General features: G+C 36.5%; 1 protein-coding gene across 15 annotated transcripts in view; it reads left to right on the forward strand.

The window, feature by feature from the left end:
- The window catches only part of WNK2 (WNK lysine deficient protein kinase 2), a 363,168-nt gene that overhangs the window by 216,586 nt on the left and 130,371 nt on the right, over positions 1 to 16,211 (forward strand). For all 15 annotated transcript variants that reach the window (XM_074283635.1, XM_074283637.1, XM_074283636.1 and 12 more), the window contains 2 exons: positions 10,338 to 10,510; positions 11,680 to 11,900. In XM_074283635.1, coding sequence (XP_074139736.1) covers positions 10,338 to 10,510; positions 11,680 to 11,900 — 394 coding nt within the window. The remainder of the gene's footprint in view (positions 1 to 10,337; positions 10,511 to 11,679; positions 11,901 to 16,211) is intronic.

A 16,211-nucleotide genomic window follows, 5' to 3' on the forward strand; every position in this document is an offset into this window, starting at 1 on the left:
CTTCCCTGCTCCCTTTTATTCCTGCTTCATATTACTTCTTTATCCCTGTTCATTATCCCAGTGCACTTAGAACTTCCTTGCCATCCCTGATCCTTGCTTTGACCTCTCCCTGAGATATCTACCATTTGCCCATTTCTGTTGAGCCTGGTTTTTTAATGTTCAGCCTCTCATTTTCTTCTACAATGCAAATAGTTTCATTCAGGCACTTATTATTTCTCACTTGGACTAATGTAATAGTTTTCTAACCGATCTTCTTGTCTACTCACCAGTTCTTTGCACTCCATTCTTTGGAATGGAGAGAGGGCTGGACTTTAAATCTGATTTTGATTTTTTTTTTTTAACTTAAAGGCTTTGTAGCCTTGTCACTCAGCCTTTCCTCATCTGCCAATTCAGAATAATAGGAAATATTTTCTAAACACTTACTGGGATGGGATAGTTAGAATGCAGGGCCTGAAGTCAGGAAGTCTCATCTTCTTAAGTTCAAATCTAGACTCAGACACTTTTTAGCTGGGTGATTCTGGGCAAGTCATTTAATTCCATTTGCTTCAGTTTTGTCACCTGTAAAGTGGCAAAGGAAGAAGGAAATGGCAAAGCACTCCAATATCTTGGTCAAAAAGAGTGGGTCATGATTAAAACAACTGAACAAAAATAAATGATAGATTCTGAGTTAACTATGGGCATGCAAGTTCTAGAAAAAAGAGACAATCAATTCCTCAAGAAGTTTACATTCTATGAGGGGAAAGATAATCTACATAAAGGATCTCAATAGTAGGGAGGAAGAGGAAGAAAGGCAGTTTTGTTTGTACCTGGTATGAAATCCAGAAAGTCAGCTATTGGACCTGGAGAAGAAGGAAAACAGTCCTTCCTGGATTATTCCACAAAGTGGACTCTTGATGAGGAACTTGCCAATAGATAGGCAAGCTGCTGGAATGGAAGGTTATTGCAGGACAAGGAGAGAAGTTCCAGGTTGTGCCAGCTAGTATAAAAGCAGAGTTGTGGAATTCAGAAAATCAAACCTGTTTGCTGGGGCAAAAAAGAGTGAAATAATAATACCCTACAGGATTGTTGTGAGATCACTTTAGTTAAAGCTTGTAAAACATTTTGCACAACTTTATTTTGTTTAAGATAAAGCATTACAAATAATATATATTATTTATGTAACATTAAAAAAATCTTTATTGCTATTCCTGATGTACCTCTCTGTGCTGCAATTGTTGCCTAATGAAAGAAACAAATCTAACTATTACTATCCTTTGCAACCTTATCTTCTAAGTACTATCCTTAAGACACTACACACCAGGCAAAGAGAACTACTGCTTCATTGCCATCTTATCCTGTTCTCTCCTTTCTCCATGCCTTTGTCTTCAGGAATGGACATCTTCTGCTTGACCCCTTCCTTTCTTGCCCTTCAACTAGTGGGAACATTTCTTCTTTCCTGTAGGAATGCACGCTGCTTGGACCTTTCCACAGGGCCATAGATTTTAGAGCTTAAGGGATTTTAGAAGTCACAGAGACATAGATCGAAAGTTGAGAAAAAACCTTAATGACTAACTGTGATCCACCTTCCTCATTTTATAGATCATACAGATGGGACTGAGAGGTTATGCAATTTGTCAGGATCACTCAGTGTCTGAGATAGTTTATGATTCTGGTTCTATATCCACTGAACTGTCCCCATAACACATTGTCCCTTAGTGCTTATTTCATTCTCCATTTTATCATGGGCGTTTCCATACATGTGTTTCCCACATTAGATTGTAAACTCCTTGAGAACAAATATGTGTGTTCTCTTTCTCAGTGTGAATCTTCATGGTCCAGGTGCCTTATTTGAAGCAGGTCCATAATAAAAAATGCTAATTAAATTGAATCTCATTTTAGAGGTTCAGCCAGTGTTTAGTCTATTTTAGTTTAACAAGTATTTATAGTGTGTCTCTTCTGTGACCAGCAGAAGTATATGATGAATGTCCTGCCCTTAAGGAGCTTAGCAAAAGAAATAAAAGCAGGGCTTTTTCTCCCCACACTAAACTTCTTTGATAGGTTTTCAAAAATAAACACCATCTGTATGCAAGTCTTCACCCCACATGAAACAAGTGTGTCACCATTCAGAGGGTAAAAGATTTATAACTAAAAGAAACCAAAGAGATTACTTGGTCTATCTCCCTTATTTCACAGGTGAGGAAATGAATATACTCTATTTATTGGCTCAATTTACCTCAATAGTAATAGTGAGTCATCATTTACACACTTGATTGAATTTGAGGCACTCAGAAAATGTGGACCTGAGTTAATGGAGTTACTGTTTTGTCTTCAGATGTGTTTACATAAAGATAAACTATTTTGGCTCATCAGATCAGTGTGTCAATGTATAGGTTATAATCTTGCCTTAAAAATATAGGACTTGGAGTCTCTAGAACAGTGGTCCTCAAACTTTTTAAGTAAGGGGCCAGTTCACTGTTAGAGGGCCGGACTATAGTAAAAACAAAAGCTCCACCCCTCAGCCCATTTGCCATAACCCGGCGGCTGCATAAACATCCTCAGAGGGCCGCATGTGGCCTGTGGGCTGTAGTCTGAGAATCCCTGATCTAGAGCTTCCCAGCCTCCTCCAAACTAGCTGAGCCACAACTCTATCCCGCAGTGGAAAAACTTGACATGCCTGAAGGCAACTCTAGCAGAAGATGAATTGTGCCCTCTGAAATGATCCCAAGTCTGAATTTTACTGCTCAGGCATCGGGCAATGTCTTTAAAAAGAGTGAAATCTTCTGAAGCCCAGGCTTTTCTCTGCTCATGGGAAAAAGCCTAAACAAGGGACCTTTTGTATATTTATTTGTTAAGCTGTCCAACTTGGCATTGATTTAAATTCCAAAACTATAGAAGCTTGACTTTGTACTGTCCTTTAAATAACCGTTTTCAAAAAAATCTGGACAGCCTGTCTCCTCATTTTGTGTGTGCTTTCCAACACTGCAGAGAACTTAGGTGTTTCTATGTAAAAGGTAAACTGTTTGCTATGTTCCACATTTCCTGATCCCTATTCCCAGCTGCAAGCTCTACCCCTCCCCATTACTGTGTACTTTGTATTTACTTATCTGCATATGTGTTGCTTCTCCTCACAAGATATAAACTCCTCAGATATGGATTTGTTCCAGTTTTGGTCTTTGTATTTTCAGTATCTAAGCATAAATGCATACACACAGTAGAGGGGCTTGCTACATGCTTGCTTGATTCTAATGGCTGAGTTTGGAAAGATACAGAAAGAAGGCTTAGATGGTCTCCTGTTGAGAGGAAAGCGTATGATGTTTTTGGGAATTTGCCAAACGAAAAAAAAAATCTCACTAAGCCAGAATAATGAACTTCCTTTGAGGTTTAATGACTTATTGATAAACCTGTTTAGATTTGGTTGAAGAGGGTTCAGTAAGTTCTATTGTCTATTTCCATCAAGTCCCATGAGAAACATTTATTTAGTTCAACAGACATTTAGCACCTGCTGTGTGCAAGACCTTAGGATAAGGCCTGAGACTCAAAGGTGAAAGACAACAGGCTGTATTGTCATAGATCTAGAAAAGGACGTCATCAAGCCCAACTTTCTTAATTTACAGATGAAGAAAAGGAGATGAAGGCAGGATTTGAATCCAAGCCTTACTTCAAAGCAAGTACTCTTGTCTTATAGAAGTTTCTAGGAAAATTTTTTGAAAGAATTGTACATATTTAGCCTATATCAGATTGCTTGCTGTCTTGGGGAGTTGAGGGAAAGAGAAAAATTTGGAACACAAAAGTCTTACGAAAATGAAATTGAAAACTATCTTTACATGTATTTGAAAAAAATAAATAGTACTGAGGAAAAAAGTTCTTGTTTCCAGGAAACCCACAAGCTAATTTTTTTTTTGAGCTCCCATCATTACACTGGAATGTAATCATTGGAAAAGGTCTGTCAGGTTCACAGAGAAGGTGCTTGAGACCAAGGTATATATCTCTTGTATTAATGACTCAGATTTGTGTGATGCTCCAAGTTTTATAATAAACTTTCCTCACACTAATCCTGTGGGGTAGGTAATATAGGGTTGTCATCCCCATTTCTTACATAAGGAGTTCAGAAAGGTTTAATGTCTTCCCTGTAGGCTCACTGTTGTGTGGATCTGAGAAAGGAATTGTGCTATAGTGGATAGAATGCTGGTCTTGGGAGTCAGGGAGAGCTGGATTGGAATATAGTCTCAGGAAAGCTAGGTGGCGCTGTGATAGAACACCTGACTCAGAGGGAAGCTAGGTGGTGCTGTGATAGACACTGGGGTGGAAATCTGTCTCAGAGAGAAGCTAGGTGGCGCTGTGATAGAACACTGGGCTTAGAATCCTGTCTCAGAAAGAATCTAGGTGGCACTGTGATGAAACACTGGGCTTGGAAACCTGTCTCAGAAAGAATCTAGGAGGCGCTGTGACAGAACACCTGACTTAGAATACTGTCTCAGAGGGAAGCTAGGTGGCGCTGTGATAGACACTGGGGCTGGAAATCTGTCTCAGAGAAAAGCTAGGTGGTGCTGTGATAGAACACTGGGCTTGGAATCCTGTCTCAGAAAGAATCTAGGTGGCGCTGTAATGGAATACTGGGCTTGGAAACCTGTCTCAGAAAGAATCTAGATGGTGCTGTGATAGAACACTGGGCTTGGAATCCTGTCTCAGGGAAGGTAGGTGGCGCTATGATAGAACACTGGGTTTGAAATCCTGTCTCAGACAATAATTGCCTCACCCTGAACAAACTTGAACTCACTCCCTGGATCTCACTTTCCTTATCTGTAAAATGAGGTTACGCTCCACAGATTCTTTATACCTCTGTTAGTCAAAACAAGAGCCCAGCCTCTTGACTCCAGATCCAGTATTCATCCTAGGGTGTCCAAGAACTCTGTTCTTTTGTTGTTGTTCCCGCTAACTCCAGAATTTTAACTTCTGTGTTTTTTAGTACTGGAAAGTGCATTCAAAACAATACTTTATTTTTCTTAACCTTGTGCCATCAAGTACATGCAGTGATGGAAGCCTCCGTAATTTGATCCTTAACTCCTTCCCTTGAAAATAATTTTTTGGCTCTGCCTATACAGCTTTTTTATTTTTAATCTTGACTTTTCTGTTGGTGGAGCCACTTTTCCTTTCCCCAGCATGTTAAGTAGGACACACCTGGGCTTAGGTCGGGGATAAAGAGTATCTGACGTGGTTTCTATCCTATTGTGTAAACAAGGCTTCAGTTAATTTTCCATGTTAAGTAATTCTGCCTGATTTTCCCCATCAGATTGTGACATTTTCCTTAGAAACTTTAGTAAAGAATAAAATTTCTTCCTTTCCACATCAGATAATTTTATCGCTACTTTATCACTTGGGAGAAAATATATAACATCTTAGACTTGCTCAGTCTAAATTGGCTTACAAAAACTATCAAAGATTGAGGTAGTTCTGCATTTTTCTAAATAGCTGAGGGTTCTCTTCTTTTAAGCTCTAATTTATATTTTCATCATTCCTGATGGACTTTCTAAAATGTATTTCTTTCCTCTTTTATTTAACAAAATTTTGTGAACATCATTTTTCCATTTTGCTTTAAGTGAATACAGGAGAACAAGGAGATAGTGGTGGTTTTTGTTTTTAAATAGTTATACAGGGGAAGAGAGGATCTAAGAAAGGGATAGACTCCCTTCCTAGTTTGATCACATTTATGGTAACAGATAACAGAAAAAGAACAGAACTACTTAACTCTCATTTTACTTGTCATTTCTCTGTCACAGAGAATGATCCTTAAACTGGAAAAGACTGAGCATGATATAGAGAGAGAATTTAAAGGATTCCCACATATTATAGATGAGTTTGTCATGAGAGCTGGAAGAACTATATCCTAAAGTTCCAAAAGAATGAAAGCATTTATTGTTGTTATTCTCTGTCCTTCATTCTTGAAGACAATGATGATATCAGATAGGTGATGTCATGACATGCAAGTGAATCGGATTCAAATGAGCAAAGGAGGGCTGTGCGACCAGTCTAACTTTTTCCTCCAGAACCATTTGGGTCCAATGGCAGGTATAGATCTGGACAACTGGAGATAATCTTAGATGCAATGAAAAACCTCTTTAATCTAAGTTCTTTAATAGGTCTCAGTTTGACTGAGGAAACTACCTATTCAGTGATTAAGGCTAGATAAGAGAAAAAAAAAGCATTTATTAATCATCCACAGTTTTCCATACATTGTAAATGCATGTGCTTGAGAAAGAAAGTCACACTGACAGGTATGATTGCCTAGACATTCTCAGAGATCAGTGAAAAATCATAGAAGGGTATGAGAAGATATTCCATGGCATTGGAAGAGGGTAAATGAAGTTCTTATCATTAAAAAGTGGTGTGGTAAAGCAGGGTTTAGCAAATATGGGTCAGTGAGGTTGATTCTCATGGCTGGCAAAATTCTATAAAAATGTTAAAAGGATGATTTGTAAACATCTTCCATGGGAAGTGGTTATCATGAAGAGCCATTTTGGCTTTATCAGGAGCAAGTGATGCCAAAGTAACCACATTTCTCTTTTTTTATGGAGTTTATACATCCGTAGATAATGAGAATTCTGTATAAAGTCTTTCAGCTGCTTGTGGACAAGGAGAGAAATGTAGTACATGATAGAACTAGAACTAGTTAAATGTCTGCACTTCAGGGGAGATCTTTTTCAGTTCCCAACTTAAGATTCTGTGATCTGAACTTAGAAGTCCTGAGGGCATCTCAAGCTCAAAATATATTTTATCTTCTTTCTTAAACTTACCTTTCCTAAATCTCCCTTTTGCTGTTTAAAGGTGGCATTATCCTTTTAGTCACTTGGATTTTGCAAAGTCAAACTCATGGCTTTTATCAATAAGTTTTTTTATTTTTTTATTTTTAATTTTTAAAGCTTTTTATTTTCAAAGCATATGCACAGATAATTTGACAACATTGACCCTTGAATAGCATTGTGTTTCAGATTTTCTTCTCCTCCCCACCCCCTCCTCTAGATGGTAAGCAATCCAATATATATTAAGCATGGTAAAATATATGTTAAAGCCGATATGTATAAACCTATTTGTACAATTTTCTTGCTGCATAAGAAAAATCAGATCAAAAAAAGAAAGTAAATGAGTAAGAAAACAAAATGCAAGCAAACAACAAGAAAAAGAGGGAGAATGTTATGTTGTGATCCACACTCAGTCCCCACAGTCCTCTCTCTGGGTGTAAATGGCTCTTTTTATTACAAGATTATTGGAATTGGTGTTAGTTATCTCATTGATGGAAAGAGCCATGTTCATATAATATATAATATTGTTGCAGTGGAGATCTGCTGACTTCACTTAGCATCAGTTCATGTAAGTCTCTGCAGGCTTCTCTAAAATCATCCTCCTGATCATTTCTTATAGAACAATAATGTTCTCTAACATTGATATACCATAACTTATTCAGCCTCTCTCCAATTGCTCAGTTTCCAGTTTCTTGCCATTACAAAACAGCTGCCACAAACATTTTAGCACATGTAGGTCCCTTTCCCTCCTTTAAGATCTCTTTGGGATACATAGGCTCAATAGGAACACTGCTGGATCAAAGGGTATGCACAGTTTGACAACATTTTGAACATAGTTCCAGATTGCTCTCCAGAATGGCTGGATCCATTCACAACTCCACCAACAATGTATCAGTGTCCCAGTTTTCCCACATTCCTTCCAATGTTCGTCCTTGTCTTTTCCTGTCATCTTAGCCAATCTGAGAGTGTATAGTGGTATCTCAGAGTTGTCTTAATTTGCATTCTCTGATCAGTAGTTATTTAGAGCACCTTCTCATTATTAGAAGTGGTTTTAATTTCTTCATCTGAAAATTGTCTGTTCATATCCTTTGGTCATTTATCACCCAATCAAGTCTTGTCAAAAACTTATATCTTACATCATCCCCTTCTTTTACATTGCCACCAACTAATTTAGCCTCTAATAATTTGGACATATATTAAATGGAATTTAATTCGCCTCTTCTGTAATTTTCCATGTTATTGCCAACATGATTTTCCTAAAGCATAGGTCTGGCTATGTTCCTTCTGCTGAAGAATAGTAAGAGACTTCCTATTGTCTTAATATGAGATCCAAACTCTTCAACTTTATAGCCCTACACATTCTGCCTTCCATTTACCATTCCAAATTTATTTCCCGTTATTTCCCCTTAGTATTATGTGATTTAACAACTTGCTGTCCTTTGAATTCAGAATTGTATCTCCCACCTTTTTGCCTACTCACAAAGCTATCTCCCATACATCGAATGATCTCCCTTCTCTTCTCTGTCTTAGAATTTCTAACTTCTTTCAGTGCTCCTATCAAGCACTTCCTTTTATGAGGAACCTTTACTAAACTTCTTAGATAGTTAGGTCATCACATTGTCTGATATTGTCTTTTTTATTGAATGTAAGTTCTTTAAGGAAAGCATCTAAAATGAAAGACATTACCATTCCTGCTATACTCTGACCCATTAAACCACACCTGGAGTGTTGCATTCAGTTCCTAGTACCACATTTTAGGAAGGATGTTGACAAGTTAGGGAGGGTTCAGAGAAGCCTAACCAGAATGGTTAAGGGACAGGGATTGGAGATCAATCATATCATTGAAGAGAAGTCTTAGAGTTTGGGGCATGGCAGTTATGGTGACTATCACAGAAAGATTAGAATTACTGTGCTGATTCCCACTACAAACTGAAGATGAACCAAAAACAGAGATGACATTGGAGAGAGTTCCATGTAGGAAAAACTTAACAATTAGAACTAAGTATCTTGAGAACGTAGTGCCTTTGAAGGTGCTTTTTTTTGGTGGACCTTCTCTGTCCCCATTTCTTATGTGTGGAGCCCAAATCTCAGAGAAGTTAAATGTCATCCTTGTAGTCACAGATTTACATGTAGTGGCTTCCCCCTCACCGGAAATCACCAAGTAAAGGTTGGATCTGCATTTAAAGTTGTTGTGGAAGGGCTCCTTGGTCTAGAAAGTGTGCATTTGACCACATAGCCTCTGATAGTCTTCTGACTCTTTAATTTCATGTATTTCTATGAATCGTGTAGTATCAACCCAAAAAGACTATTGAGCTATGTAGATTGTTTTTCCTCTCCATTTCAGACTTTAATCCCAATATGAAATGACCTTAAACATGTAAATTCTTAAAAATTTATCTGACATAAATAGTTTTCTGGTTCTTTCCTCACCCACTTCTCATCTTGATTTTACTTTTCATACATTCTAATGATTTTTAAACAAAATAATCAATTTTGTTGCACTTGATTGTAAAGTAAGAGGAAATCAGGCCAAGGGACCATCTGAGGGAGTTTCTTAGAAGTAAAATGCCTAATCAGTCTGGTGATACTAATTTGTTTGGTCAGAAGTGTTTTTTGCTTTCTGTTGTGTCCTCAGCAGGTAAGCCAGATAGTGAAGTTCCAGAGGGAAAGTTATTATACTTAAACACCCCCCCCCCCCACATACACACATCTATATTTATGGAAAAGCACTTTCTAATTGCTGTATTTCTGGAACAACATTTAATAATAATAATCTGACATTTTAAGGCCTTTACAATGTGGCTTCACTAAATTTCCCATTGTTCCCCAAAGTGGCCACTCTACCACAGTTAAACTGGCCTGCTAATGGCTCTCTTGTTTGCATGTAATATATGTGTGAACATATATGCAAATATGTAACACAAATAGTCCCAAAGATATCACATGCACTCCTTTCTTACTTCCATGTTTTAGAATCCTTTTTCAAGCATAATTCAGGTATAGTTTCCTGCATGAGGCCTTCTCTTCCCATTCTACTCTGTTAATGTTTTCTCCTTGAAATTACTTTGCATCACTTTATCTATAGCTAATCTGTGTATATATGCTGTGTTCTTTCAGAAGAGTTTGAGTTTCTTGTCGTAGGCATCTATTTCATAATCGTCTTGGTATTTCTACACTATGAACAGTACCTAGCAGACAGTAAACATTTTATAAATGTTTGTTGAGTGGAATTGAAAGACTTTAATCAATAAAATAAAGTCACTGCTTAAATTTTTCTTTGCCTGAAGTTTGACAGCAAAGACCCAGCAAGGAATTGCTTTTTTTCTCTTTCCATACACACTTTTTTGAAGTAGCAAATGCATCATTATCATTGACTTAAATGAGGATAAAGTTCATAAGTACCCAGTTGAAATGTTCTGTTGCAATTTTCTGTATCTCATAAAGAGACTGAGAAACCTGCACTTAGCAGAATCTGAAATATGATCTGCTACTACTGTTAATTTTAATGTCTTGGGCTGTAAAAGCAGTTTCTAATTGATTCTGTGCATATCTCAATTATAGGACAGAAAACTGACAAAGTTGGAGAGACAAAGATTTAAAGAAGAAGCTGAAATGCTGAAAGGCCTGCAGCATCCAAACATCGTTAGATTCTATGACTTCTGGGAGTCTTGTGCTAAGGGGAAAAGATGCATCGTGCTGGTAACTGAACTAATGACTTCTGGAACATTAAAAACGTAAGTTACCACATCGATTTCTATACTATCAAGTATGATATCTCCACTATGAAAAATGCACTCCTTCCTAATACCCTGCCTGGAAATAAATATCCAAACATTGTATATGAATACATATATTTACATATATGTGTACATACGTATGTAAACTCATCACAACATCTTTATTTGGAGTCTGAATTGGCATTCATTCTAGAATAGAAAACTGTCAAAATCTGTAGTTTTTTTTCACATCTTTCTATTTTATTCCATGTATGACAATAGATATGCAAGATATCGGTTGATTTTACTTCCTTAGTTTATTTTTTATATTGGGTGTTTTGTCATAGTTAAAGAATCTAGTTCAGTATGGAAGATGGCCATATTTCACTTTAATGGCTCCCAAAATGACTATGTCAGTACAGTATTTGTTTTACCATCCAAAACATGCAATGGGGATTAAGAAGAGGGCACTGGGATTTGTAGAAGTGTGAAACAAATTTCTTTATCCCTATCGGGTTTGTGTCTATCTAATGTTTACCAGACCTGTGCTCTTGGTCACTGCACAACATGGCAGTATGGAAGAGGTCTTGGATGATTACTGGACTTTGGATTTTTTTAAACTTAGCACTCTTCCCCAAATAGATTTGCTAATGTGATAGATGCATTATTTAAGGCCACAGTCATCCTCTTGGTACACATTCTGGACTGCTCCTTTTTCCAGTGTCCATATTGATAAATCCCTCAGATTTGCTACCAGAGACTTAAATTTATCACCTCTTTGCTGCTTCTAAAAAGTGTGGTCCATAAGCATTGGACTGTGACCCTTCCTGCTAAAACTTATTTTTAGATTTCTGTGCTGAGTAAAAGATCTAGACATCACAATGTCATGGTGACCTGGTATATCTTTACAGAGTAGTTGGGAGGAGAAGCACATAACCTATAACCTAGCAATTGATACTGCCAGGAATGTCTAAGATAAGGACATTTTTTTTTTTTTAAACAGAATTTGAGAGGAGTATTAGATCTTAACATTTGTATTAAATTTTTAAATTTGTTCAAAAATAGAAATGCCTTGCTTTTTCATATTGAACTTGAACAGTTTTTAAAATAAACTGCTTTCTTAAAAGACCACTGAGATCAATTATTTTTGTAAGCTTTGTTGTTGTGCCTTTTCACCCTCTCTGCAGATATCTGAAGCGATTTAAAGTGATGAAACCCAAGGTTCTGCGCAGCTGGTGTCGGCAGATCCTGAAAGGCCTACTTTTTTTGCACACAAGGACTCCACCAATTATTCACAGAGACTTAAAATGTGACAATATTTTTATCACTGGACCAACTGGATCTGTGAAAATAGGAGACCTGGGTCTAGCAACCCTAAAGAGAGCCTCATTTGCCAAAAGTGTAATAGGTAAACTCATCTTTTCTCCTTGGTGAATTTGGGGCCTTTGAGATATGGACAAGTATGGCGTAGCGTGCTTTCTAAGCTAAACTTTTTTATTCAAGTATAATTGTATTTTTTTTTAACTCCTATCATCTGGAAATTATTTGTTTACTCTGCTTATGAACCTGAATTCCTTCTTTGGGTGTTAAATTTTAATCTGTTTTTCTTGATCTGTTTATTCTTCCTTTCTTTCAGTTTATGGAAGTTGGCACAATCTATTTGTGTTGTCTCTACCCCAATTTCTCTTTAACCTCTCTCTGACCCCCTCATTTCTTTCTTATTCCCCGCTTCCCTCCATTTCTCCCCCCTACCCCTTTGCTGTGTGTATCTCCATCTCTTCATATATGATAGGCTTTGAAGCAGAAGGGTCTTAAATTCTGTTCTTGGATATTCAGAAATGTTGAAGCATCATTTTAGTGTTTCTATATACTTAGGCCTGATTTTTACCCAAGCAATGCTTAAGGAACAAACAGAAGGATATTGTCCCTAAGGTGCACAAAAAAAGTCTTTCTGGAGTAGGCTTAGATTCCCAAAAAGTATGTTCATTAACCACAATTATAATTGCTGCTGCTTCTATCAATTTGAAATATTCAGCCTTAGGATTTCAAATTGAAGTAAGAAAATTAGAATGTAATCATAAATCTTTAATTTTTTGTAATTATCAGATAACATTTATAAAGTGCTTAGCACAATGCCTAGCACATAGGAGGCATTATATAAATGATTATTTTTTATTATCCCTAGTGTTAGGAATAATCAGATATTGTCCAGGGTTCATCTCATGTGACCAAGTAGACCTCAAACTTTTTAAATAGGGGGCCAGTTCACTGTCCCTCAGACTGTTGGAGGGTCGGACTATAGTAAAAACAAAACCTCACACTCTGTCTCCGCCCCTCAGCCCATTTGCCATAACCTGGCAGGCCGCATAAACGTCCTCAGCGGGTTGCATCTGGCCTGCGGGCCGTAGTTTGAGAACCCCTGAAGTAGACCATCATGATTTTGGGAAGATTTTTGCATGCAATATGCATATATTGAATATATCATCTATGTCAAAAATATTTTAAATGTTCTTCTGTGTGAAGAAATCATACTATGCATCTTCAAGAAGTAGTAAACTGAGCCAGAGGTAAAGTATGAAGTGGAAATCAGGACTAAAGTCATTGGGAAGATGAAATTTCTTTATGTAACAGGTTCTTTCTGATTAAAGTGCCATGATGGGGACCAGAAGTACCACATTTTTTTTGTCCTTCAAATTGGTTGCCTTGTCAATCAGGTAAGATAGTTGACAGAGCAACCGAAATTTCACCTTTGTTATTTTATTCTTAAAATTCTTAACTAAGTTAATTAAGAAATATAGGTATTATGGATTTGGTGGTGGTGGTTCTTTGATTGTTTCAGTCATGTCTGAGTCTTTGTGACTCCATTTGAGATTTTCTTGGCAAAGATACTAGAGTAGTTTGCCATTTCGTTTTTCACATCAAGAAATGGGGCAAATAGGGACAAGTGACTTCCCAGGGTCACACAGCTCATGAGCATTTAAGGGTAGATTTGAATGCAGGAAAATGAGTCTGATTTCAAGGCTAGTACTTTATGCACTGTACCACCTAGCTGCTTTACTTACTTTGGCAATTAGTACTTTATAGCAAGCCATAGAATTCTATAGCAGATGCTGATCAATATCTAGGCATGTGAAATTTCAGATAATCAAGAAAAGAAATATGTTTTCTACAGATGAGTCTCAATCAGTGAAGGTCTGTAGTGACTGATAATAAAACAGTGAAAGTCAATTTTCTTTCTCTAAATTGGCATTTTACTGGCTCTTCTTTAGAGTATAAACTTATTGATAATGTAAGTTGATTTTTAATAAAGTGTTTGTATAGTTCAAGGAGAGGGAGAAATTGGCTTTAAATAGATGTTTCTAGGGCTAATGCTATCAATGCTTGCCTAGTGAGGTTTTCTGTTTTTAGCAGTTTATCTAATGATGTCTGCCCTAAATCAGGAGAGTGTCTTGGAATCCTCAAAAGACTCTGAGGGGGGAGCAATCCAGATTCAGTCACAAAGTGGTATAGGTCATAATCTCTGAAATAACTGATTTGGTGAATTTTCTGAATGTGTGCAGGGTAACATACACAGAACTGGATGAACTTCAAAACCATCAAGGAAAGAGAAAATAGTTCTTTTACATTGATTTGCTTTTCTCTTTTTTTGCTCTTTTCTCTTCATTTTCTGTTTATCATATCTCATTAATATAACAAAACCCTGTTATGAGGAGCTTTGTTATTCTATACAAAATTTGATTTTTGCTTCCTGTAATATCGTATCTTTCTCATGTGTAGCACTGTATGTGTCTCATGCTGTTTAAAAAAAAAAATTACAATGTGGATGATATCCTAAATTGATTGAGAGAACATTTTTTTTTGGGGGGGGGCAGTGTCCTATTGTAGTCTCCTAATCTAATGAACAAAACCAATTTTTAAAAAAAATTTTATCAGCATTTATTTTTTTCTCCCTCCTATTTCACCATCCCATTTAAAAATGAAGATTCTCTGAATAATACAGCAAAATAATTTCTGCTGTTGTCCACATCCAAAAATGTGCATCTCATTCTACCTTTGAAGTTTATCCTCTTTCTGACAGTAGGTGGATAACATATATTTCATCTTTGGTCCACTGCATTATAAATAATTTTTTTAAGTTACTATCTACAGACAGGTGCTATTTGTTGAACCCCTTATTTTCCTGATCTGCTTTTGAATTATCTCAACTTTTTATTGATCTTGGGAGTAATAAATACAGCCTTTATTGAACAGAATGATGAGATAGCAATAAAGATTTTTCAGCTGTTTGTATTCCCCATGCCAGGTACTTTATTCATGCTCTTTCCACTGTGCCATTTCAAAAATTAAAGTTAAAGTGCATGTCCTTGAAGTATAAAGATGAGTGAGTTTATAGATGGAAGAAAGCTCAACTGAAGTTGAGTACTTCAAGGATCTTTTGTCTTTTCCACAACAAATACTGAATTGTATAAACTGTTTAAGGAAGTAAAACAAAGACTCTTTCCTTTTTCAAACCCCAAACTGCCAGTTAATTCTAAGAAGATATGATTAACTTTGATAATTTTTACCCCCATGTGGAATATCACTTTAATGAATCTCTCTGTAGGATCATATAGGCAAGGAGAAACTATGAATTTGGTAAATATTGCAGTTTATTAAATTCTAAATTGATTGAGAGAACTGTTTTTTTGTTTTGTTTTGTTTTGTTTTAAGATCAAGCATAGTTTCAAAAGTTTGCAGTCTGTTTGTGCTCCTTGGGCTTGCATTTGTCCTTTGAAGATAAAGCAGTTCACTCTCTGCTCTATTCCGGGTGGTAAGATTCAAAATGTAGTCACAGTGGAAATGGCAGGAAGTAAGCCTTGGATCACATGGTCCTCCTCTCATCACAAGCCTGTTCCTGTTTCTTTCTTCAACTTTGTCAGCCTTTGAATTATTGCATACATATCCACTGTGTCTGTTTAGCACTGGCCAAAGATCCAATACCACTCTGTGGCCTTTAGCATCTAATAGGATCTTTTTTTCTCCACCAGTTATATGTGTGTGTTTTACAGACTATGAATTTGAAAAGTGCCCTTCATGAGGTCACATTTCTTAGAAAAAATTAGTTCTCTTTGGATCACTCAATTTTTAAAATTGATCTTTTTTTTTTTTTTTTTTTTTTTTGATCACTCTAATTTAGAGAGAATGTGTATGTATCTATCTCACGGTCTCTCTGTGTGTGTATATTTGCCAGATATTTCATCTTAATTTCCTATGAAGAAACTCTGTTGCTTTTATACAACAGTTTTGTAGTGAAGAATCTGAGAATTGTAGGGTGACATTGTTACCAAAAAAAAAGTTATTGACTTGACTTGTATGGGACTTGAAGGTGTGATGTCCAGATTCCTTGGGGTCTGTGAATGGATTTTTTGATATTTTCAATACAACTTGTATAGTATTTCATATGGTATTTAGTTTCCTTTGTAATCCTTAGGAATTTATTTTTTCTCTACAAACACATTTTGCCAAGAAAGGGTCACCAAGAACCCTCTCCGCACACAATGAACAATAAATGTGTGTCATTATTTTGTAGCTGTGACACATGTAAGACCTAAATTAAAATTTTAATTTTATTATTCTTTCACCAAATGTTTATTAAGTACCTACTCTGTGCAGATTGCTATACGAAGATGTAGGTATGATACAAAGTTTAAAAAATAGTCTCCCATCTTTTTTGGAGGGC

The sequence above is a fragment of the Sminthopsis crassicaudata genome, chromosome 1 (assembly GCF_048593235.1).
Source record: "Sminthopsis crassicaudata isolate SCR6 chromosome 1, ASM4859323v1, whole genome shotgun sequence".
Taxonomy (NCBI): domain Eukaryota; kingdom Metazoa; phylum Chordata; class Mammalia; order Dasyuromorphia; family Dasyuridae; genus Sminthopsis; species Sminthopsis crassicaudata.